This window comes from Saccostrea cucullata, unplaced genomic scaffold (assembly GCF_032062105.1).
Source record: "Saccostrea cucullata isolate Sc308-1 unplaced genomic scaffold, CSIRO_AGI_Scuc_v1 ctg683, whole genome shotgun sequence".
Lineage (NCBI taxonomy): Eukaryota > Metazoa > Mollusca > Bivalvia > Ostreida > Ostreidae > Saccostrea > Saccostrea cuccullata.
Window position 1 is genome coordinate 21,316 of NW_026930753.1, and position 25,765 is coordinate 47,080.

The window sequence follows — 25,765 nt, forward strand, 5'->3', positions numbered from 1 at the left end:
AAAAAAAGAACCCAACAATTTAGTCAATTGAAATAGAGGGAGGCATCGCATGATTGGCAACAGTATTTTTAGCTCACCTGAGCCGAAGGCTCAAGTGAGCTTTTCTGATCACATTTTGTCCGGCGTCCGTCTGTCCGTCTGTCTGCCTGTCTGTCTGTCCGTCTGTCTGTAAACTTTTCACATTTTCGACTTCTTCTCAAGAACCGCTGGGCCAGTTTCAATCAAACTTGGCACAAAGTATCCTTCGGTAAACGGGATTCAAGTTTGTTCAAATGAAGGGCCACACCCTTTTCCAAGGGGAGATAATTATGAATTAGAGAAAAATTAATGGCATTTTTAAAAAATCTTCTTCTCAAGAACCACTGGGTCAGGAAAGCTGAAACTCATGTGGAATCATCTTCAGGTAGTGTAGATTCAAGTTTGTTCAAATCATGACCCCTGGGGCAAGGGTGGGGCCAAAATGGCCGACCCAAGTTTTACATAGGAATATATAGGAAAAATCTTTAAAAATCTTCTTCTAATGAACTACCAGGCCAGGAAAGATGAAACTCATGTGGAATCATCCTCAGGTAGTGTAGATTCAAGTTTGTTCAAATCATGACCCCCGGGGCAAGGGTGGTGCCAAAATGGCCGATCCAAGTTTAACAAAGGAATATATAGGAAAAATCTTTAAAAATCTTCTTCTCAAGAACCACTTGGCCAGGAAAGATGAAACTCATGTGGAAACATCCTAAGGTAGTGTAGATTCAAGTTTGTTCAAATCATGACCCCCGGGGCTAGGGTGGGGCCAAAATGACCGACCCAAGTTTTACATAGGAATATATAGGAAAAATCTTTAAAAATCTTCTTCTCAACAACCACTGGCCAGGAAAGCTGAAACTCATGTGGAATCATCCTCAGGTAGTGTAGATTCAAGTTTGTTCAAATCATGACCCCCGGGGCTAGGGTGGGGCCAAAATGGCCGACCCAAATTTTACATAGGAATATATAAGAAAAATCTTTAAAAATCTTCTTCTCCAGAACCACTGGGCCAGGAAAGATGAAACTCATGTGGAATCATCCTCAGGTAATGTAGATTCAAGTTTGTTCAAATCATGACCCCCCGGGGCTAGGGTGGGGCCAAAATGGCCCACCCAAATTTTACAAAGGGATATATAGGGAAACCTTTTAAAATCTTCTTTTCAAGTACTTCAAAGCTATGATTAGTGATATTTATACGGAATCATCCTCAGGTAGTGTAGATTTTATTTTGTTCAAATGATGAATGCCGGGGGGGGGGGTAAATTCAAGCCCGATGTGCTCAGGTGAGCGCTGTGGCCCCTGGGCCTCTTGTTTAATTCTGAATATCCAAGTAAAAGGTGTAGACATTGAACTGAACTTACCTCTATGAAAAAAGAGTCAAATGAAATCAAACTTACCCCATCACTCAGTGAAATTGTTTTCATGATTCAATGACAATTTCACAAATATTTAAATACAATAAATGTAAATTAGAAGAATCCTAACTTTTAACCAGAAGAAAAAATTGTATACTTCATTAAAACCATTTCACTACTTTGTAAAACATATTTATGTTACTTTAACTGAGAATTCATTAACTATGATCAAGTAGCTCTTTCATCACACTGTAGATAGGAACTATTACATTTGAGAGAGCCCCAAGGTATAATAACTTGATAGAAATCGATAAAAGAAAAATTAACAAATGTTCCTACTCGGTTAGCGGATAAGAGTTTTATGCCCATGTCCCATGACTGGTTTCCTTGGCATCAAGAAGGTTTCAATCTTTGACATGCATGATGCAGCATCTTCGTCCCGTTTGAATGAAATAATTAAAACTTGTAAATAAATGCCTTTAAAATGAATGAGTTTATCACTGTCATCCCCCCCCAAAAAAAAGGAAAATCCATTGAGAACTCAAATTAATTAATCATTAAATATTCCAGATATTTGTAACAAAACTATCTTGAATTTCTAAAACTGTCCTGGATGGATAATAAATTGAACGAAAAAAAATCTCATTTGTTCTTAACAACATTTAAACCAAAAAGCAAATTGAAATTTTCACATCATGTAATTTCTACCAATCATATAAGAGAGGAAATGCATAGACGTAAGACATTAAAAGACTCGAACTCACCAACGTATTAAGTGATACGTGTTAAATACTTATCTCTACATTGTTGGAAATTATCTCATATTCTGTTTTATAAAATCTATGTTATATTAATGTTACATTTATATTACAGAGTATCATATAGTAAACGTTTTTTTCCGCAAATTTTTCTTACAATTTATCAGATCTTTCTCCTAGGATGTGCCAAGGCAGGAGTTTATGGGCTAAACTGTAATATATCTTGTCCAGACCATTGTCAAGAAAGGAGATGCAATATTGTGAATGGAAATTGTTCTAGTTGTAATCCCGGATGGACGGGTGACATGTGTGATAAAAGTACGACTGTCATTGAAACTAAGAGTTGATATTTATAAAAAAAAATTCTATCCCCTTTTCTTAAGATCGTCTTATGATTGCTGTGCCGTTTATTTGATCGGATTCCGTTTTTGTTTCTTCTAAAGAATGTCCATGGGGATTTTATGGCCTTGCGTGTAACACAAAATGTGTAGGATATTGCAGCGGGAACCAATCCTGTAATCACGTGACTGGTCAATGTGAGGATGGATGTGAAAATGGTTGGATGGGGAAATCATGTGCTGAACGTAAAAAAAAAACATAAGCATTTATCACAATGATTATTTCTTTTAAAAAAGTCTACAAGAAGTGTGCTTTTTGACTTTACAATTATTGTTTTAATGCAGTATGTATTTTGACAGCCCAAATAGCTTACTTCTTTCTTTCCATTAGTCTCTAACACAAAAACACCTTATTTTTGCGTTCTTCAACGCAAAAAGGCTGTAAAACAGTTTGTCGTGTGTTGCCGCTTTTGTGACGTTTAATAATATATTTGATTGATTGATTGATTATATAGTGTTTAACGTCCCTCTCGAGAATTTGTTCACTCATATGGAGACGTCACCGTCTTTTAAGTTTGCTACCCATTTTATCGACTGGGTCAGTCGCGCCGAGATACGAACTCACGACCTCCCGATCACGGAGCGAGCGCTCTACCGACTAATATGTTTGAAGTACTAAAAATTATATACGATATCATATGCCTTATCTTTTCAATAAAAAAAAGTTTTCATTATTAGTAATGATGCAAATTAAAATGGTCAAATAAACTAAGCTTCTTATTTAAGCTGAAAGATATGTGATGTTTGAAATAATCAGACAATTAAAATCATAAAAACATCTGTGTACGACTCCACAATAAAATAAGTGTTAATAAAAGTTTTCATTGATTGCATAGCATATTAACTAGGCAAATTACATAATCCATTTCTTTATTTTCTAAATAATTTAATTTCATTTGTAACACGTCATTTGATTGGTTAAACGGTTTAACCCATTTTGTATAACATAACTTGCCTACGTAACAATGATTTACGTCAAAAACGTATCACTCCGCTTGACGTTAAATTTTAAAATATGCGATATTTGAAGCCTTTTTCCTAAGGAAAAAATGTAAAAAAAAAATTGTTTCATTGTCTACATTGAAGTTAATTATAAGGAATGAAGCTTATTTCAACTTATGTTATACGATATAACATAACTTGGGACAGTTTACACTTTTTTATAAACCGCTTTAAAACGAGTTTTAAAGGGGAAAAACTGTAGCTGAATCCAAACACCCCCCCCCCCCAAACAAAACTTACTTTGTCATAATCAATTGTTAACTGATATTTACAAAAGAATCCTTTGCTTCAAGTTTTTTGAGCTGTTTGCTCTAATGAGTTTGATATAAAACCGTTTGCAAAAGCTTAAACATATTTACTGTATTTAAATAATCTGCTTTAAGTAAAAAATGGAAAAAAGAATGTTTTTCATGTTAAATTATACTTTACTTTATTTATTGGATTACTTACAATTTATAGCATGTAAAAATGGATTTTACGGTCCAGGCTGTGTCCATAACTGCAGTAGTCACTGTCTGAATAACACCTACTGTAGGAGAGAAACAGGCCATTGTGATAACGGTTGTAACCCAGGATATACAGAAGAGTTTTGTAATAAACGTAAGTAAATATTTAATATACATGTGTGCATGTGTATTTGCTCAGGATTGACCCCTTTTATCAAAAAAATGACTTGTTTACACAGCGTGTACGCTTGGATTCTTTGGAAACAATTGTCATAGACAGTGCAGTACAAAGTGCAAGAATAAAAGATGCGACCATATTGATGGAACTTGTTTAGAAGGGTGTTTAGATGGCTTTGATGGAAGACAGTGTTTAAACAGTAAGAAATTATATGATTTATTAGAAGTTGCACAAAACATTTTATTATCATCCAAATGCACGGTTTCGTTAGTCAACGTATTTTCTTTTTTAGTGTTTATAATGCATACATTTTTAAGCATTCATTCGGGAAAAGTTTTCATATTTTGCCTTCAGTATGCAAGGAGGGATATTTTGGTTCAAACTGTTCCAATGTTTGTTCTTGCAACAATTCCTGTAACCATACTGACGGCTCTTGTAATCAAGGTCAGTTAATTACATGTTATCCAATAAATTTATTTTGTGCACTTCTTTGGACAGTTTTTCTCTCCTATTATTAGAATTATTAAAATCCTAATGTAAAAATACAAAAGTGCTTGAAAAAATCTTTATATTCAATTTCCAGTTTAACGGGGGCATTTTGATCTGGCTTTGTTAATGAATAGGAATACAATGTGCAGGTTTACGTACATTAAGCATTTTTAAAGTGGAAAGAAAATAATGAACTGCATGAAAAAATGCTTTCGAAATATAACTGGCGAGTTGGGTCTCTTGTATCCAAACTGAAATGTATAGAGCATATTCGCATAATATGATATGCCAAAACTGTATTCTAAAATTAATTGAACAAGCTCTTTGAATATCTGTAATTTCCTTTTTAAGGTGTAGAGAACGTTGTTCATTTGGAAGATGAATCAACTAATGCTTCAACTATTGGAGGTATCTTAGGAGCGTTCGTAGTTATTATAATCCTTGTTCTTCTAGCAGTCCTTTTTATAAGGTAAACTTTAAAAACTAATGTTTTTTGTATTTTGTTAACGTTCATTGAATGTTTTTGATTAAATTTTATATATGCCTTAATATCTCAAAAGTAATTCTTTATTGTTGAGTATTTTTACAAATGCGTACCATTATGTTCAATAGTTTAGTGATTTTCGTCATTTATACATTATATTGCAATTGATTAATTCTATAGTAAGCATTAGTTCAATCGGTACTTTAACGTAGATTCAAAAGAAGAGCATTAGCAGAATATTTTGAAAAGACGAAGAAGGAAGCGTTTTCGCCAGTGGAATCGAAGAAGGAAGCATCTTCCACAACAGGTAATCATTTAGAAAAATACGTATAATTCTTTGAAAAAAAAAAGATACATAAATAAAATGTTTAAAATATTTAAAATCAAACATCGTACTGAAGTACTTTCACCACATAAATTTTATATCATGAATAATGGTCAAATCAATTGTCAGACTCCTGTGTACTTTGATAAGCCATTGAATATTTCTGTCCTTTGGATTTTAAGGAGTATCTTGTTTCAGTATATATTTTAGAAAATAAAAAAGCAAGCAATTCAAAATGTTCTTTGTTTTTTTTATAAACACGAGAATAGTGTATAGAATACTTAGATAATTGTCAATGACTACCATGACAATATCATTTTGATATATACCATTATTGCGGAAAATTAAATGTGGATTTTTTAGCAAATACTTTAAACAAATATTTGGCATACATGTATCATAAAAATGTTAAGGAAAAAATAATATGCATTTAATTAAAATTTGTAAGTTTGGATATCGTAAAAATCCATTTTTTGTTTCATGAATGATGTAACAAGGAAATTTTTATAAGTAGTTGACTAAAATTTACCTGTAGTTTTTCCTTCGAAAAATGAAGATAAGGGCACTTCATGCCGATGTCGAAGGACTTTTTATTGTCTTGAATGTATGAGAAATTGAAAACAAAAATATTTTCGATTTTTTCAAACTGTGCATTCATTGTTAAATAATATATTAGTTTTCAGCAATTTAAAGGATGAACATAAGGAAAGTGTCAGAAATCGGACAAGCGTTTTGCGAGAAACTGCGAAAAAAGGTCCTCCAACGAACAAAACTATTCCAGTGAGAAATCTGAAGGCCACTATAGTCAAAATGTCTGCTGCTGAAAATGCTGGATTCAAACATGAATATCATGTATAGCAATAAAATTTTTAAAAGTATTTTTACAATCATGGATACACTATCATTGATGAATATTATTTTAAAAATGTCAAGGAACTTCACAAATATCAATATTGATCATCATATTCTTAAATATAACATGTTTAATTCAAATCTATTCTGTTTTTTTTTCTGGTGAAATAAACAAAATGATTGTGTAATTATTAATCAAAATGGCATTTTGAGTCAAATTTTGAACTTTTTAAGATTAAATTCTAGTCGGATAGTGTTTCGGATAATATTTTTATAAAACTGTAAGAAGTGTAAAAAAAAAAAAAAAGAATCCACGAAATCATAAATCAAAATGATGCGCTTTTTGTGCAATGCTTTAAGCAAATCTAACATTATATCTATTAATATGTTACTTTGATATTTTTTAAAAAGGAAATTCCAAAAGGGGAACTTTATTCCTGCGAAGAGGCAAAGAAGCCAGAAAATAAAGCAAAAAATAGATACACGTCCACATTCCCTTGTAAGTAATTTTAATTTTATTTTAAAATAATAAGAAAATTGTTTAAAACTGACTATTTTCTTTAGAAATCACTTTGCAAACACCATATGTTCGACAAAAATACCTTTCAATTGAAAGGATGTTCTATAAAAATTACTTTGCAAGAATAATTCAAAAAGGTTTATATTAAATAGACGACCACTCTCGAGTTGTTTTAAAGAAGCCACACGGAGGAGATTATATCAATGCAAATTATATCGAGGTAAGTAGGGTTTTGTTTAAAATTACAATATCGTCTTATGAATAACATTGCAAGTTAGATATATTCTAGTTTTGATTGTAAAGTACACGATGATATTGTATTATTTCAAGAAGGAGGAATTTCTATCCATCCCTAAACATCATTTTTAAAGTTAAAATAATCTTTGCATATTTTTCTTTAAATGTTATGACGACAGAATGTTCTTGATCAAAGAAACTACATTGCAACTCAAGGTACGTGGGTATGACAAGCTTAAGTATTGTATGTGTATGTCTAATATATCAATTAAAGAAAATAGAGAAAATTCGGATTAGCCAAAATCCATTTTGTTAAACTGTCTTGCGTCAATTTGGTAATATCATCCTATTGACCTTATATGGTAATATTTTTTATGCAAAAAGATTAAATATTTTGGGTAGAAAACCGTATATCATGATTGGGTGCAGTGATTATTTTTATTCTCAATGTCCAGGGAAAAGATATTGACCTTGACCTGACTTTGACCCTAATAGAGAACAGTCAAAACTTATCCAACTAATACGATCACATAATTATATTTTGTACTTGATTCTGTGAAAATTTCATTAATTTTTAAATACAATAAATACAGTTTTATGTGAGGAGAATCTTATCTTAAACAGAAGTATATATGTTATATGTCGAAGATAAAGCATCTTTTTCGATCTCAAATTTACAAACGATACAAATATGTAATGAGGACATAAAACACGCTGTTGGAAATTCCAGAGGAGGATCATATGCCCAGGAAGGGTTATTTCTCCATTAGACTGGTCGCACCCACATTGAGCCCTGTATATTTCTTCGGAAGAAATTACGTAGTCAAATGCAATATAACTGTGGGTCTATGAAAAAACCAGGCAGGGGGCCATACATGAAGTGTCACTCACATTAATGAAATTTTCCAAAAAGACTTCAACAATATAGCATATAATCACAAGAAAAAAAATTTCCGAAAATTTTCAACATTGGGGCCCACTAAGGGAGTACCCCATAAGGCACCATCTTTATCATCATTTTGTATTCAGAATTTAGTAAAAACTGCTATTTTCATTCACCATTCTCTTCTTTTCATTAAAATATTGAGTGACCAAAAGTAAGAACAAAAGAAAATATATATTATTTATTTCATTTTGTACAATTTTTTTTTGTCTTAAAAATCAATGCTATATTTAAACACAAGGGGAATAACTCTTGATATAAAAGAGACTGAAAAATGTGGGAAAAGGGTCGATTTTGGACATGTTTTAAAACTGGGTTTGGACGCTTAGATTTTAAATTATTTTGTTTTAAGATAAAGATTGTGAACTTAATAATCATTTCCTACAGGCAATTATTCGGGTTTTAATTATTGGTGACACTGTGCGATTTTGAAATTGAGAAATTTTTCCAAAAAAATGTGATTTTTTCCGACAGAGTTATTTCCCTTTGTTTCATACTTTTATAAACTATATCAGGCTACTATTTAAAAAATCAATATTTTCACTAAAAAAATGTTTTGTACAGTAATTGAACATTTTGGTAAAAATACTTCTGTACATTTCGAAAGACCATTAGTCTCTGAGGAGACTGTAGCTCCACTGTTTTGTTTCAACAAAGGATGAAAAAAGTAACCAGGACAATTAGTTGATGCATATTTTCTTGCACAATCTATTTTGTACTTTGTTAAACCATGCGACATTTTACAAAGTTCAGTTTTTGAAAAGTTGTTCACAAAAAATGATAGTATATCTACTTGACTCTGATGCCCATCAGCCTGATGATCCTGATCGTATGCTTTTATTAAGGCTTCTGTAAATGCATCAGTTTCTATCTTTTTACCTCCGGCATGTAATATTTTTTATATAACAAGTGCATTAAAGCATTTTCTTGCAAGGTGCAATGCATTCAAAGGCACACTGAATAACTTCATTGGCTTTCTGTGTCACATAGTCTTTTGTAGACTGCTGTACCTCATCTAATGATGTATTCAGGGTGAAGCGTAAGGGCGTGAATTTACCATCAGACAGTATCTTCATACTCCTGTTTAGCTTTTCTAGAAATTGCGGGTCGTCTCCAGTAGTCACATACAGTTCCTTAGGATGACTGACTCAGACAAAACTCTGTATTCTGACTGGATTGCTCTGAAAAAGAAAAGTTTTGATAAGAGATATTGTAAATGTTGAAGACGACATAATTCTGACTATAATCACACTTCAAGGACAATTCTTCCATGGAATATTAAACATAAGAGGCTCATGGGCCATATCGTTCACCTAGGCACTGTGGCTAGGAAAAAACAGAAATCAGTTCAGTATTTTTTTCCCATACAAGTATAAACTTTGATTATCGATCGTGGCCCCGCCCCAGCCCTGGGGGTCAGGATTTGAACAGATATGAATCTACACTACCCCACTGGCCAGGATACTTCCCTATAAGTTTCATCTTTCCTAACACACTGTGGTTCTTAAGGATGTACAACACACCTACTCCAAAATATTCCTGTCGTTTAATTTTCGCTATTTTGTATATTTAGTACATGACTATATCTACTGTGTGTATGCACATTTTAGACAAAATCGTTAGAGTGGTTTTTGGACAGGAAATTCCAAAATTTACCCCCTTTAGTTGTTTACGGGAAGAGAAAATTTTTAATCAATAAACTACTTAAACCTTGATTTTCAAAAAAGCCAGGTTAGCTATAGCTGTCAAATTTCATTGACTTATACATTCCTTTAACCATTTAACACAGAAACAACAAAATTAAAAAAAAAATATTTTTGCAGATGTCACAGTCAAGGTCACAAGGTCATTGACCTTGGTGTCATTTGAAAGAACTTAATTAAGTAAGCATGCCAAATATGAAGTCTCTATCTCCCATGGTTCAAAAGTTATGGTGAATGTTAAAGTTGACAACAGGCAGACAGATAAACAGACAAATAGACAGGGCAAAAACAATATACACCTCAGATCTACCGATCTGGGTGCATAAAAAAGAAGTCTGTGTGTCAATGCTCAGTAGTAATACCCCCACTCTAATAAAAATATATGCTCTCAATCTCATTATGTGTTTTGGTGAAATAAAGGTTTTTATTTTTAATTGGAACTTCATAGGGATTTTCAAAAATGTCTTGAATTTTCAATAAACTGTAAATGCAGAAATAATCATTGGATATTCATTTTCATTTATTTTGTTGTTCACAATTAACAAAACTAAGTACCCTATTAAATTTTTATAGGTACCAGTACTACTGAGTTTTACTTTGGAAACAACAAAATTTAATGCCTGAAAACTTTTTTTAGGTGACAAATCAATGAAATTTTATCCCTACTAAAATTTGTGCTTCTACAAGAGGATGAAAATATCTCATGATATGAAAAGACAAATTGTCATTAACTTCTTTTCCCATTCTAATTAATTTACCAACAGATATTTTATTAGTTTGAATTTTAATTTAGGTAGTCATTACATAGAGAAATTAAGCTGAAAATATTCAAAAGCACATGACCAACATATGGTGCAGAGCAATGGATGAATACGGATACGGGATAGCAACAGTTTACCTTATAGTAAACCAAATTTGTAAAAATAAATAAACTAGATATGTACCTTCCACCCCTGAGGTGTGTTGAGAAACAGCTGGACACTGTTCATTGTCACATACTATTTTCTCTTCAATATGTTCAGTACCAAGCTTAAAAAATTCAGCTGTAATAACAAAAAATATGATTTTCATCGTTTACATGCCAATGTGATAGTCAGTAATGCAGACAAAAGTAATCTATTTTCAAAATTATAGCCCTTACTCTAGCTTCTTATACTTTAATGAATATTTATCATTTTAGATATTGTATTTATATTTTAATTTATTTTCTTTTTTTATACACGAGTGGGATTTTATTTCTAAATAATTCGATCACTAGGAATAGTATTCTCACTATTCTGGCTTCAGAGCAATAAAACACAGATCAACTTATAAAAATCTACAAGATTCCAACCTCACTTTTACAAGAGGAACTAATTCATATGTATAGTTTAAAATAGAGTGTGATTGGCTGTTTTATTTCTCCATTTTTTTGTTTTTGGACAAAGAGAGTATATCGGATGTGTTAATTGGGTTGTAATTTAACTGCCTATATGATTACATATAGCCCCTTTTAAAAACTTTCCACAGCGCAGCACAGTTAAGGTTACAAAAAGGAGGCGGAGCCAAATTTGTACGGGAAAACTTGACTATGACATCATACACAATATACGTCATACAACATTTCTTTAAAATACCACAAAATGAGTTTATCTGCTAATTTAACCAGTAAGAAATCATCAAACTACATAAAAACTTACTACAGCGTGTTGTTTTGTCGTTAGTTAAATCCCACTTAACAAGTTATAAACAAGTCACTGATCGCAATACACTTGTCAATATGACGTCATTTCTTACAACGTGACGTAGTTTGTATGCAGTGAGAGACAGATCAAGTAATATTTTCTCAACAAAATATGTATTCTCTAATTAAATAAAATATTATTTACAGATATTCTATGGGGCAATAACTTGAATTTAATGTCTTCTTCACTATTTTATTAATAAATTTTCTGTACATTACGTATTTAATTGACACTGCCGTGTATTTGTATGCAAGTACATCGGAGGGTAATGTGGGGGGTCTTAATAAATCGATCTAGTGCAAGGGCATACACTCTATGGATCAAAGTAAGCTTTTACATTTCAACTATAAAACTATTAAGGTATCTGAAAAGTGCTGCGATCCTGATAAAATCTTAAAAACATTTTAATTATATCAATATTTCATGCCGCTGACCAGCAAAAAATATAGCATTCGATCATAAAAGTATAACTTTAACAATGAAATTGCACAATTTAGACAGGATCGCAGCACATTTTAGAAACTATAATGCGTATTGAAAATATTTATATACTAAACTTGGAAATTTAACTTTGTTATGCCCTTGCACTAGTGACTTTTATATGTAACATCAATACTTCAAGTCAATGTGCTAAAATCGCGTGACTGTTGCATCACGTGACTAGTCTAAATATAAAATATAATCGTCCTCGATATGTTATTATTATTATTATTATTTTATTAATTTATAAAGCGCAAAATCACATATAGTTTCTATGCGCTGTACAATGGTTTAATGTAGTCATTAATCATAATTACAATTATCTGATATGAATAATGTACTAAAAATAATCGCCATCCCGATTACGAATACATTTTTAAATACAAAATTTAGTTGATATTTCCATTGCGCACCTTAACTGTGCTGCGAGATTCCTTGATATAAATGAAGTAATCATTTACAAAACTGTTTATGTACTCTGATTTTTTTTTTGGGGGGTAGGTACATCTGTAGTTTTGTTGTTGTGTAATTTAGCACATTGAAGACCAACTTCAAAAATTATTAGTGCTTTCTGTTGTACTTGTGCAGTAAACATATAGAAAGATCATTTATTCATTGCTTTATAAATTTTCAATCTTAAACTAAAAGATCTTTATCTCGGAGAAATGATAAGCCTTAATTTTTAAAAATATTGCAGACAACCTGCATTTCCTTATTAATAAAAAAAATCCTCAGATTGGATGGAGGGGGGAAGGGGCTTCGAGTTTTTATTAGTGTCCCGGACATTCATATAATAGGTGTTGTTTGTGGGTTATGCAATATCACATGTACATGTATACAATGTACCAACCTTGAACCTATCATCAATGATCATCCTCAATGTCCACTTTAGTGGAATAAGTTTTTCTGTGCCTTTCAGAACGATTCCTTCATAAACCTGCAATTTATTGAGATCTGTTAAATTTTTCTTGCATTTCAACAGATATCCATTCTAATTGAATGGGATCACAGGCACCTGAGTTTACTTATTTTTCTTTTAATAAAAAATATAAGCCCTACCTTAAAAAGAAAATCATTGTGCATGTGGATAGGATTCTTTGAGATCCAATATGTATGCATGAGCTTTGAAGACACTTATGAATTATATTTATTTTTTAATGTAGTCTAGTAACTTACTCGATGGTGTACTACACCTAGGTGTGATATGATTCATAATAAAAATCATATTGATAACCTTTAGACTCCCCTATCAATTTTATTTGTATGAAGCTTTGTCAATTTGAATGTGATAGCTCTCCACTTTATTTAGCGAAATATATATGGAATGTAAATTATATGTAAATCTACATCGAATCAATATTCTCTCATATTACACCAGAAATTCTTAAAAATCATCTGAGGACCAATCAAAATTGTATCCATGTATAAGATAATGTTATTGTAGTGTTTATTATATACCACTTACCAACAGGTACAAGTATCCTCTCTTGTAGCCATATCTCTTTGCAAACGGGGCAATTAACTCCTCTGTCTGGTTTCTCCTTCTGGTCTGGTAGGTGCAACTGGTGTGAACATCGCCGAGAGTCTTGTACATGTACCAATGAGTACAAAGACTATTTCTGTGACTCGTTTGACATATTTTGAAATTTACATACTCTTTTGCAACTTCGGTAAAGCAAGAGAACGCCCTGGGGTATTGTCACTTGATGTTGTTTAGGGACAGCTTGACAATGCACCAAGTGTGACAATATTTTTTTTTCGACATGAATATATACTTTCTGTAAGTCCTCCACATGCAACAGAAGTGCATGACCTTGAAAAGCGATGGGTTGCTATGGCAACGTTGCATGTTTGACAAGAAATCTTTTATTATCAAACATAATTTATAATCTTGAATTTTTATATCAAATAAGTAGTTTATGGATAAATGATTGCTTTTGGCCCTAATGCTGCATTGAAATTGAATGAAATTCAGCCTTTATTTGCCCTTTCTTATGCTTTATTTTCCTGGTTTTAATGACGGCCCTGTTACTATAAATAGAACAAGCTATCAATTTTCTCACCTCATGATTTTTTATCAGTGATGTGTACCTTATCAATATTTAATGGAATAATGACATTTACAAATACCTTAAAAATTGATATTTTACAATTCTGCCTGGTTTTCTCATAGACCCACAGATAAAAACAAACGGCCTTGCAATTGTTTTGACTCAAGTCAGCAAAAATAAAAAAAAAAGGTATTTGCTATCAAGATCTTTATACCGCATAAAGAATTTTTGAAATGTCGACCTAAAATGGGACAGTAGGAATTCTCTCATATTATTTGGTTGAATCTTTTTCTAGATCCATACAAACATGAACTATATCATTTAAGGTCCTAAGCCAAAGACGATTGCTGATTTCTGGCAGATGATATGGCAGGAGAACGTTTCTGTCATTGTTTGCCTTACCAACCTTAAAGAAGGAGGAAAGGTCTGTTTTTATTGTCAATGCTTTTGTTTTACATAGAGAAAATAATACATACCCTTTTCCATATCACATCCTGTATCAGCCCGAGACACCAAAATCAGCCAGAGGGCTGATATTGGTCGAGGGCTGATACAGGATGTGATGTGGAAAAGGGTATGTTTTATTATATTTATTACATACTTAGTAATAAAATACAGAACACAGTGAGTTGAGAAAAAAATACGTAAATAATCTTACAATGTTCATGGTCCGTTGTCTCATACGGTTTTGGTTTGTTTCTATATATACTTCTATTTCAAATGTCCCCAATCCGTAATTTGAAAGTATTCAATTAATTGTCAATTAGATTATCCTTACATTCAAAAAGTTAAAATTAAGAGAACTGTGTAACCCCCATAATATGTGTATGATCACAAGTACAGCTGTACTGCCATTTTTTAGGTTTAATTTACTAAAGGTGTGATATTGATCCGTATCAGCCCTGCAAATCCATATCAGCTCTGCAAGGCTGATACGACTATTGTGACGTCAGCCATATCTCATATGCAAAAATCCTGTATTTATTACTAAGTGTGTAATAAATACTTTTATTAATTTTGTTATGTTTAATGATATCCATTTTGGTAATTTTATGAATCATAATCTTGTAAAATCGAAGAGGGAAAAACATTCTTACGTTACAATACCACTTGCGAAAAAAATGCTTTGGATGGGACCGTATAAAACGAGGTCCCGTGTCGCAGTAGGAACTGGTACGAAAAAAGATTCTTCACTGCTTAATCGCCCTGACTGCCGAGTATAAGTCATAATTTGCAGCTCTTCATCAACAAGTAGTGGCCTCTCCATATGAGTAAAAAAATTGGCTTTCAACAGCAAACACGACAAGAAGCACATGTGAGACAGGTCGGCAGGGGATGCTCACTCGTCCATGGCACCTGATCACACCTCAGATGTTTTAGAGGTCCATGTTTGCTCTGCTCCTTTTCGTATTGTCTTATGGACTTGAATGGCTTCAATACTGTTCGATATCTCAATATATTTCACCAAAAATTAAAAGAAATCGGATTTTTTTTCAGTTATCATAAATTGATTCATTTAAAAACTGTTTTGAAAAACGACAATTAAGAACAAAATAGGAAAAAAATAATCCTTGCAACAAATACAAATTAATAAATTAATAAACTCTATTAATTATCCACCTGTAAACTTCACGTCTTGCTTAAATTTGTTTTGTTGTTTATGTATTTCCATATCATAATTTTACATGTTCAACCAAAAGCATACTTTAAATATGATAAGTATTATTTCTTAAATTGTAGAACAAATGTGCTCAATATTGGCCAGATATCAGCGATAAATTACAAACAGGAGATTTCACTCTGAGGCACCTGGAAGAAAAAGGATATTCTAATTATACAACGAGGCGGTTCAAGGCATACAATAATTTGGTAATAACATAGTATTATAAGTCATGTTACAAGTTGTTTAAGTATATAAATGATTGGAAAGAGTATCCATCCTGTTATTTCTGTTATTACCCGAGATGTAATAAGATAAATCGTCACATCATAATATATTTTTTTTCATGTTTTTATTGCAAAAATATGTCGTTTTTCTAATAGCTGAGCGCTTTTTTAAACAAGCAAAATGATTCCCTACATGTATCTTAAATCTATCAAAGAAATACCTCTCATCAACAAACTAATCCCATCTTTATATGCTATAGCTACACCTTTCTTTATGTATTATTTGTATGTTTACAACTGAACTATATGTACTGTATGTTTAAACTGAATAAAACTAAACAAATCTCAAGCTATAGATTACACAGCAAGAAAAGTTTTCCATTTTATTTTAACAGAAAATTGATGCAGACTGACATACATTAAGTTTGCTCTAACTGCTGATCATCATTATCATCCTTTTGTCAGTTGAAATACTATTGACAATGGAATCTAAATATGTATTTTCATATTAAGAAGTCATCAGTGCTTTTTTCTCATCGTTTTGAATTAAATCTAAAAAAGAGTGTAAAAATGTCCATTTTGCCACAACGTCAACTGTTGTTAGTTATTCAGTCGCAGGAATTATGTATGTTAAATATACATGTATATCCCTACCTGATGTGCACTCCATCCTATGCAGATGGTGTTATTCATATCCATGGGATATCCGTCTTTATAGCTGTTGCATACCTCAAAGTATTGTTTTAAATTGTTGTAATCTTCAAAGGTGCCCAATTTTATTTAATGATTGGTGGTTGCATTGCCTCTTCATCAGAGCCTGTGAGGAAATTACCATTTTTTATGCAAAAAAAGGAATGACACAACAGAAAAGCGAAATAAAAAAATCTCCTTACGCACGTTATATAAACCATCTCTTGAATGAAAGGTTTGCGCATGCGCATGGTTGATAAATTGTTTATTTGCCTTGAAGCGTCTTATTTCAATGTAAAGGTAAATATTTCTAACAATAATGTAGCGCATAAGATAAATATTTAAGATAAGATTATTAAGTTTAAATGTCTATCATCATGGATTATTCATAAAGTGAAGAAATTTGATTTTAAATATTGAAATCAAAAGGCCAGTTTTTACAAGTTTAATGCATATAAAATGAATAAAAGTAAAGTATGTCACGCATATGGTCCTTGAAATTGTTGTGATGCAAAAAAAATATAATATTGTAGACAGAAAACGGATTACTAGGATTATATAAAAATTTTTCTCATATTCTTCAAAGGATTGATTAGTTAGATACATGTAATTAACGCTGAGTCGGCAATATTAAAGACATGTTTCGGAGAATAATTCTGTTTAATGACCGGTTTTTGAAAAGTTGTTTGCTGGTTTTTGAAAGGTTGTAGTTTCCCTGGCGGCCCCAAGTTATACTACTCTCTATCAAATTCCAGAGAATCGATCTTTTACGTGCCATGGGGGTGTTATCGTTGACATGGGGCAATATTTAATGTCCAATCCGATGGACTGAAAGGAACGCTAACCATTTAAAAATATTTCTAAAAACAATGTTATGGGGTTAATTTTTTTTTGTCACTGGGATACAGAAGAAAGAGCAAAATCATAAATTTAAAAAAAAAAACCATACTGAAAAAAAATCATCTTCGAGTCCTAAAATGAATTTTGTTTTATATTTATTTATGTTAATTTTATTGACTTTAAGATTTTTCAATTAACTGATAGAATTGATCAGAACTTATTCATTAAAGAGACTTTGATTTGTTCATATTTTTATAATATATTTAAACAAAATGGATAGATTTGTCAAATTTTAGCCCTTACGTTGGGAATTTCTTTCAATGAATTTAATTTAATTTATAAATAGATTAAGAAATAAAATATTTTAACACAACCACATGTACATGTATCACAATCTTATGTACATCATTATTATGAGTTACAGGAGAAAAAAGATCGTGAGGTGTTGATGTATCATTACACAAGATGGCCAGACCACGGGGTTCCCGATCCACTCAGTCTTGTTGTGTTTCATCGTCACGTGATGAAAACGTCACCAAAAACTGGAAAATATACATTGGTGCATTGCAGGTTAAATATGAATATCTACATGTATCATGTTTAAAACTGACTTCATTAGAAGAATCATTACTTACTTATTTAGTTTAAGGAGTAATTTTATACATGCTACGTGTAATTTTAAAGTTGAAATAAAGTGCAAAACATACATTTTTATTACATTTCAATTTGCTCAAAAATAAAACAATGTGAAAAAACAGAAAAAAGGTACCGACTGTATTGATTTTTATTATATTAATTTTGGCTTTATGAATTCGCTCTTAGATAAAGATATCAAAGTATTCCACGCGTAATGAATACTGCAATTGTTTTGCATTTCTAAGAGGGCATATTATGGCGTAAAACGTTTAAACAGAAAAAAAGTATGACGTAGTCTATGTTACATTTTCAGTGCAGGGATTGGTAGAACCGGAACATACATAGCTTTAGACGCCCTCTATCGGGAAGGGGAGAGAAGCAGTAGAGTAAATGTACCGATGTACGTCAGAACAATGAGAAAAGACAGAATGAACATGATACAAAGCGACGTACGTTTAGTTTTTGTTCAATAATTTTGGGATTTTCTTTTCTTTCAGCAAAATTAAAATTAACTCCATGAAGTCTATTTATTTATATTTCATACACGTGATATTTTAAACAACATTATGAATATATTTTATCATGCAACTATGTGAAAATATATAGCTTTTTTAACATTTCAAAAAATGCTTAAAACGAGAATCGATGTAGAGTACAAATATTTTTTTCACGATGTTTATTCCATACCCTTAATAGTTTATTTGCTTCCCACTTGAATAGATATTGCTTTTTTACCTTTGGGTAATCAAACTTGCCAATCACATGTACCTAACAAGGACAAGTACTTTTATTTCCTTATTTTTTTTAAAGCAAAAACTGTCATTGATTCAAAAAGATATATAGAGATACATATCAAAATTAACTTCCTCTAAATCAGTGTTTTGTATGGTGTTTGATGGTCATTAGCCATAAATGTTTCCCTGTTCTTTTCAAACTAATTTCCTTTTCAGATTTTTTTGTTATTGAATTCTTCCTCAATAAATAGAGTCAGCTTTCATATTCTCCGATAGTTCTGTCGTAAAAACAACAATTCTGTTGAAGCACATAAATTAAGAGTCTCAGAATGTGTAATTTTGAGAGCGCTGGTTTCTTTCACACAAATGTCATATGACTTTTTATCAAAAACTGCACACGTTCGCAGCAAAAAATTAAGATTTTCTTTTGAATGTTTGACCACTTGATAACATAAGGGCAAAAATCCAATAATTTGAATAATCTTATTTTAAGAAAAAACATTTGATATTTTGCGATGACCTTTTAATAAAATACAAGTGATATAACAGTTTATGTTCTAATCGTATACTAATTAAAAGTTAACATACAGTTGCTTTACTATTGTAATTTTGAGGTAGAGCGTATGAAATGATGGGCAAATAAGATACAGTAAAACACATGTAAAGCTGTATTTTTTTTCAAAAATAATATTATCACAGATAATACTGAATAAATTATAATTATAAATCTTTGAAAAAATTAATTTATTTACAACTATGAGTTTCTATCTATGTACAGTGTGCCATACTTAAGATAATATTAAAAAAAATATTTTTATCTGTATACGTATCATCGTATATACAGTTTGTATGTACTCATTATTTTACAAGTCTTAGTCTCGCTAATATTTATTGAAATTATTGTAATAATTGTACGGCTAAAAAAAGACAGATGTATTAAAATGCTTACTTATTTATTTGTACTCTTTTAGGACCAGTTTAAGGCAGTATATCTTGCTTTATGTGAATATTTCAATGGAAAATCCAGATGTTTGACACCATCCATGTTAACAAAGGAATTCCAAGATAAAACCTACACGAACTGTGGACAAGTTACAAAGAGCTCCTCGTTGTCATCAGAATTTCAAGTAAGAAAAAGAAAATAATATGCATGCTAAATCAGAACTTTCACTGCAGCCTTTAGCAAGTAACATAAATTTCTGAAAGTTTCCAAAAGATGAAGGAGCTATATAATGTAAACATATATCAACAAAGCCCAACAGAGCATTATGGTTCTCTGTTTTTACAGGAGTTACTTTCTCTTCGAAAAGAATATACAGAAAAAGACTATGAATCTGGCAGAACAAATATATCAGCCAACTACACCGAGAGTGTTTTACCAGGTATCGAATGTCTATTTAAACATTACATAAAATAATGTCGTTCCAAACGTCCTACGTTTCGTGAATTTATTTAAGTTCAGAATACACCAAAGTTTCTCCTCTCAACAAAAGCAAATACAATCTTTGAATTAACTAGATTCTGTTACCTCATATCTTACTTATGAATAAGTAAGTCATGTTTTCATTTTCATTTCAGTGGAGGAATTTTTGTGCTATTTGTCATATACCAAGGGAAGGAACACGTATTATAACGCTGTACTATTACAGGTGTGGTTTATTTAGCAAAAAAAAATTAATAAAAAATACATGCTTTGTTATCTATAAGACTAACATTACTAAATAAATGTTATTCTGAAATAAGGTGTACTTTTTCATTTGTTTATTATTGCTTCACATATAACATTAACTTTATTAATTATTCGGTTTATGAAAATTATATTTGAAAGACACTTGTTATAAATAACTTATTTCTTGCATTTTTAAACACATGTACCAGTAGCTTTAAATGTAAAAAAAAATCTACAACAGGTAAAGTGTAAACAATCGTTGCTCTAGCCCTTGTTTGTTAAAATCTTATTCATGTTAAAACGAAACAGTATCTTAAACTATCTTTATGTTAATTTTCAGTCCTTCACAGAGAACGACAGTCTGATCAGCGCCCAGTACCCACTTCCAGATTACACTGAGGACTTCCTCAGACTCATCGGAGATTTTGACGCCCGTGTTGTGGTTTTTATGTGCCCGATAAAGGATTTAAAATCTGTACGATATAGTGATCAAATACATGAAAAGAAAAAGCAATATGTGATAAATTTAGCCATCAATCATAAACAATAGTACATACAACAGTAAATAATTATGAAACATACATAAAGGTCAAATATTTTGAAGTCTTAATAAATAGAAACATGCAATATTGTTATTATTTTTTGAATATATTTTAATTACATATTTACTTTTATTTTTTTCAGACATCTCTTTGGATTCCAACGAAATCCGAACATAAGAACTTGGGGAACTTTACCCTTAAATTGGCCTCTTCCACCAATTCTACTAACTTTGCATCACGGAAAATTGTCTTACAGTCAGAGGTTCAAAATAAGATTTTTTTTCTGCGAGATACTGTATAGGGAGAAAATAACTCGCAGTGTTAATATTAACTATGTTCACGGTGTTGATGAATCCGTGAATTCAAGACACAGTGAATAAGTTTTCAATATGTATATATAAGGAAGGAAACTTTTCTTACAAACCAGTTCCTCGAATTCAAGAAACCACGACGGGGTCAGAGAAGAGAAAAACATGAAAACTACAACCCGTGAAATTAATCCCCTATACAGTATTGGAAAATGTGAGATTGTCTTATTACGAGCATATTTCCTTTCCCACCATATAAATCATTTATTTATTATTAGGGAGGAAGGACTATGGAGATAACAGTACTGGAATGTAAGGCATGGAAAGAAGGGAAACTGACAATAGATAAAAGAGCTTTGTTAGACTTAATCAAAGAAACAAAAACTGAAAAGTTCAAGCACAAGGGAGGAAGGGTAGCTATTTTGTCCAGGTAATTTAGTGAATCTTTATAGACTGGTGAGACACGATATAGCAAAGAAACAACAATTTTTTCCACATTTTATTGTGAATTATGTTACTGAAAAGATGCTGGTTTCAAATGTTGTTTTACTATAATATGTGGAAAATGCATTAATCTTTAAATATTATATATTATTTTTCATAAAATTCGAAATATATCATATTAAAAAAAGATTTTTTTTTGCGATAATAGTGACGGAGCCACGCGTTGTGGAGCATTTTGTGTGGTTTATAACGCTCTAGAACAACTCTCAATTGATCAGGAAGTGGACATCTTCACCATAACACGACAACTTCAGATCCGTAGACCGGAGTTTGTGTCTTCTCTGGTCAGTTACCAGCATTGAAAATAGACAAATATATATTTTAAATTCATTTTATTTGACGCTATGACATAAAAAGGACTTAAGTGTATTTTTAAATTATCTCACAACCATGGATGAGAATGCCAGAAGATTTTCTAAATATGAAAAGTAGATTACATATTTAAGTAGTATTTTAAGCAAAATATATGCAATTGTTTTTCGGGCACCGCAGCATCAAGTGAAAAATTGTCACAATGATCAATTTTACTGACATTTTGAAAAGGAAAATAACTCTTTTTTTTATTTTTAAATGTTGAAAAAAATGAGTCATTTCTCTTTTTATAACAATTCAAAGATGGACGATGTTTTCAGATAAACAATATCCTTATAGTCAGTGCGATCACTTATTTATTAACTTTACAGATGTTAACAATAATATTATTAAACGTTATTTCATTCCTATGAGTATATTAATAGAACAAAAAGTAAGAATCAGTAAAAAATACCATTTTGATGAATGACTGAAATGAAAAAATATATATATATAAATGTACCTGCTTTAAAAAATGCCCGCCGCATTGAATTTTTGAAATTTTTGGCTCGATAATGTATAATCGAATTTTTGTACTTACTTTAATCCTTTTGATACTAGTACATTGTATCTTTATACAAGTTTGACTTTGAACTTTCCATTTTGAAAAAAAAGAATCTTAGCAGAGATTTTAATCAATTATTCATTTTTAGGACGAATACCAGCTCTGTCAGGACGCTGTTGCAGAGTACATGCAGAGTGACAGTGTGTATGCAAACTGCTAGTTATTTAAAAAAGTAAATTATAAATAACAGCTGAGTACATTTAACAGACATTCTTATAATTTACGTATTAATGCCTGTTTGGTTCATATGTTTTGTTTTTTATGTGGAAGGACGTTTTATATAAAATTTTGCGAAATAAAACCTAAAGCTTACTATAGAGAGTTTACAATACTCCATGTTTTTGTGATTCTTTTTTTATTACTTGGCACATTTTACGTTAAATATACACGTATATTTCAACTCCTTCTACGAGATGTGTTTATAATACCGACCAATCAATCTAACCCAAAGTTAAAGGATCAGAAAAACAAGAGACCCAGGGGCCACCTCGCTAATTTGAGCAACTAGCTAGGTAAAAGCAAAAATCAGTTAGTATTGAAAAATTAAGATATATTATAATAGTGGGTTCGACGGAGGAGGGGGTGAACAAACTTAAATCTACACTTAATAAGAATACACATAATGTTTTTGTTGTTTGTTGTTATGATCCACTTTAATTATGTTTTTAAATTGGTGATCAATCATGGCTTTGTGTAGATTTTCTTTAGGTATTCCTATTTAAAAATCTGAAACCCCATGTTGGCCCCATTCCCCCCCCCCCCCCCCCGGCGGTTATGATTTGAACAAACGTGATTCTACATTTTCGAGGATGCTTCCATATAACTATGAACAATTGCAACTTTACTGTTCTAAGAAGAAGAATTTTAAAGATTTCTTTTCCATGTGATCCTACTTTGATCACCCATAATGGCCCCAGGGGTCATGATTTGAACAGATTTGAATCTTCACTACCAGAGAATGTTTCCATGTAACTATGACCGATAATGGCTTTGCCATTCTTGAGCAGAAGATTTTTAAAGATTGATCTTATGTATTCCTATGTTAAACCCTGATCTCCCATTGTACCCCTTCCCCTGAGAGTCATGATTTAAAAAGACTTGAATCTACACTTTCAGAAGATGCTTCCATATAACAATGAACAGTCACGACTTTACTGTCTTTGAGAAAAATTATTAAGGATACTTCCTTTGAATTCCTATGTCGAACTTTGATACAACATTGTGGCCCCACCCTACCCCGGGGGTCAAGATTCAAACAAATTAGAATCACCACTACCAGAGGATGCTTCTACATGAGTTTCATCTTTCCTTGCCCACAGTTTCTTGAGAAGATTTTTTAAAAAAGCCCATTAAATCATATTTATCTTCCCTTGAAATAGGGCGTGGCCCTTCAATTGAACAGATTTGAATTCCCTTTACAGAAGAATTCTTTGTGTCAAGTATCTTTGAAATTAGCCCAATGGTTTTTGAGAAGAAAATGAAATTGTGAAAAGTTTATGACAATGACAACAACGACAACAACTACGACGACAGAAAACGGACGAATTTGATCAGAAAAGTTCACTTGAGCCGAATATTAATTTGTTGTTTATTTGTTTGGTTGAAGTAAAAATTAATTAAGAGATATTTTGTCTGTTATTAGAAATAAACAAAATCGATGAATAAATTAATGTATTTGTACAAATAAATCAATTTTCCGTTTGGACTAATTACATTTATATGCTTGTTTTATCAAATTAAAGAAAAATGGTTTTGAAGAGTGGGATATTTAAAGTTTTGGCAATGACGCATTTTGGACTTCCATGGCTATGTCTAGATATTTCAGATACTGACTTGCTTAAATTCATCAAACTTTATCTCAGTTCATTCATCCTGAAAGACATTCTTGTGGAATTTCAAGGCTAAATCTAAATTTATAAGATGTTAATGGGCTAAACTAAGCAATGATAAGATTTAACAATGTACAAAATTTACTTTTCTAGGTCCGTGGCCGAATTGTCATCGTGGAATTAATTCCAAATAGTATTTGAAAAAGGCCAGTCGGACTTCCTGCTCACTACGGATTTAGAAAGGGGGACATTAATTATTTGAATCAAAGATTGAAATGTCAAAGAATGTATGCAAAGTTGACAATTCTATAAAATACAGTGGTTCACAGAGAAGTCACAAAGAATGCACCTGATATCGCTTGGACTGATACATTTGCTCTACAAAGTAGCCCTACAGACCGTCCCAGAGCGGTATACATGTGATAGGTGTCCAGGAATTGTAACCTAGTGATCATAGAGCATTTAATGCAAAAGTGGTATATAGTAGCTGAATAACTTTTTTTCGATTGTTGGCGAAGTAGCTCTCTGGTCGTCCATCTCTGTGGGTTTTTTCCAGACCAGAGAGCTATAGATCTGCAGCTTGTCATACAGGATCTCAGAAAATGTTTTCGGGGACTGCGTGGGTACAATGTACCAAGTCCGGTCTAGTTGATGCTGTATACATGTATTTAAGTGATAAAACACAAAAACAAAGAAACACAATTGAAACTGCTACGAAATAGTTCACCCTGTTACTTAATTAGCAGCCTCTTTAAGCCACCATGTGTAGAACTGAACCAAATATATTTGATTAATATTGTAGGTTTTACCGTCATTTTTACAAGAAGACAAAGCAGAGAATAATCGAAGCATTCTTGAAATAATTCTTTCAAAGACATTACTTAAAGATTTGTATTGCATTGCATTGCAGTAAACAGGTTTTCATTTTTTCAATAAAGGATCCCCAGAAGCGAAAGGGTGAAACATATAAAAACAGTTAGAGCCTTTGCTTAAAAATGGCAAGTTTCAGTAGCGCAGGGAAGTTGTATGCTCTCAAATATTTATTCATATCATCACACAACCGACATGTCTCTTGCATAGAAATATTGATTACATTGTGCACGGGTTCAAAAAGCGTTATGTAACAGTGTGTATAGCCGTCAAATTATTGCTTGTATTGTTAATTCAGTGTACATTGACACTGAAATTAGAGCAGTGGTGTTAATGTAACTACACCTGCATATCCATTCATATATACTATAGTT

The 25,765-nt window shown here is 31.7% G+C and overlaps 1 protein-coding gene and 1 long non-coding RNA gene across 2 annotated transcripts in view; one reads left to right on the forward strand and one right to left on the reverse strand.

Annotated features, from left to right (window-relative positions):
* The window catches only part of LOC134229965 (receptor-type tyrosine-protein phosphatase epsilon-like), a 40,106-nt gene extending 17,236 nt beyond the window's left edge, over positions 1-22,870 (forward strand). Inside the window, exons 3-23 of the mRNA XM_062711742.1 lie at positions 3,994-4,134; positions 4,220-4,357; positions 4,513-4,602; positions 4,999-5,116; positions 5,344-5,438; positions 6,133-6,308; positions 6,720-6,807; positions 6,981-7,048; positions 7,245-7,281; positions 14,293-14,390; positions 15,707-15,835; positions 17,808-17,953; positions 18,333-18,468; positions 19,725-19,880; positions 20,042-20,135; positions 20,332-20,402; positions 20,763-20,897; positions 21,107-21,226; positions 21,551-21,702; positions 21,925-22,060; positions 22,781-22,870. Coding sequence (XP_062567726.1) covers positions 3,994-4,134; positions 4,220-4,357; positions 4,513-4,602; positions 4,999-5,116; positions 5,344-5,438; positions 6,133-6,308; positions 6,720-6,807; positions 6,981-7,048; positions 7,245-7,281; positions 14,293-14,390; positions 15,707-15,835; positions 17,808-17,953; positions 18,333-18,468; positions 19,725-19,880; positions 20,042-20,135; positions 20,332-20,402; positions 20,763-20,897; positions 21,107-21,226; positions 21,551-21,702; positions 21,925-22,060; positions 22,781-22,852 — 2,396 coding nt within the window. The 3' untranslated portion in view covers positions 22,853-22,870. The remainder of the gene's footprint in view (positions 1-3,993; positions 4,135-4,219; positions 4,358-4,512; positions 4,603-4,998; positions 5,117-5,343; positions 5,439-6,132; positions 6,309-6,719; positions 6,808-6,980; positions 7,049-7,244; positions 7,282-14,292; positions 14,391-15,706; positions 15,836-17,807; positions 17,954-18,332; positions 18,469-19,724; positions 19,881-20,041; positions 20,136-20,331; positions 20,403-20,762; positions 20,898-21,106; positions 21,227-21,550; positions 21,703-21,924; positions 22,061-22,780) is intronic.
* On the reverse strand, positions 15,677-16,685 carry LOC134229971 (uncharacterized). The gene is made up of 2 exons (XR_009984263.1): positions 16,508-16,685; positions 15,677-15,775 (listed from the first exon to the last, which is right to left on the reverse strand). It is a non-coding gene; the product is annotated as an uncharacterized LOC134229971 (long non-coding RNA).
* Positions 22,871-25,765: the final 2,895 nt, after the last annotated feature.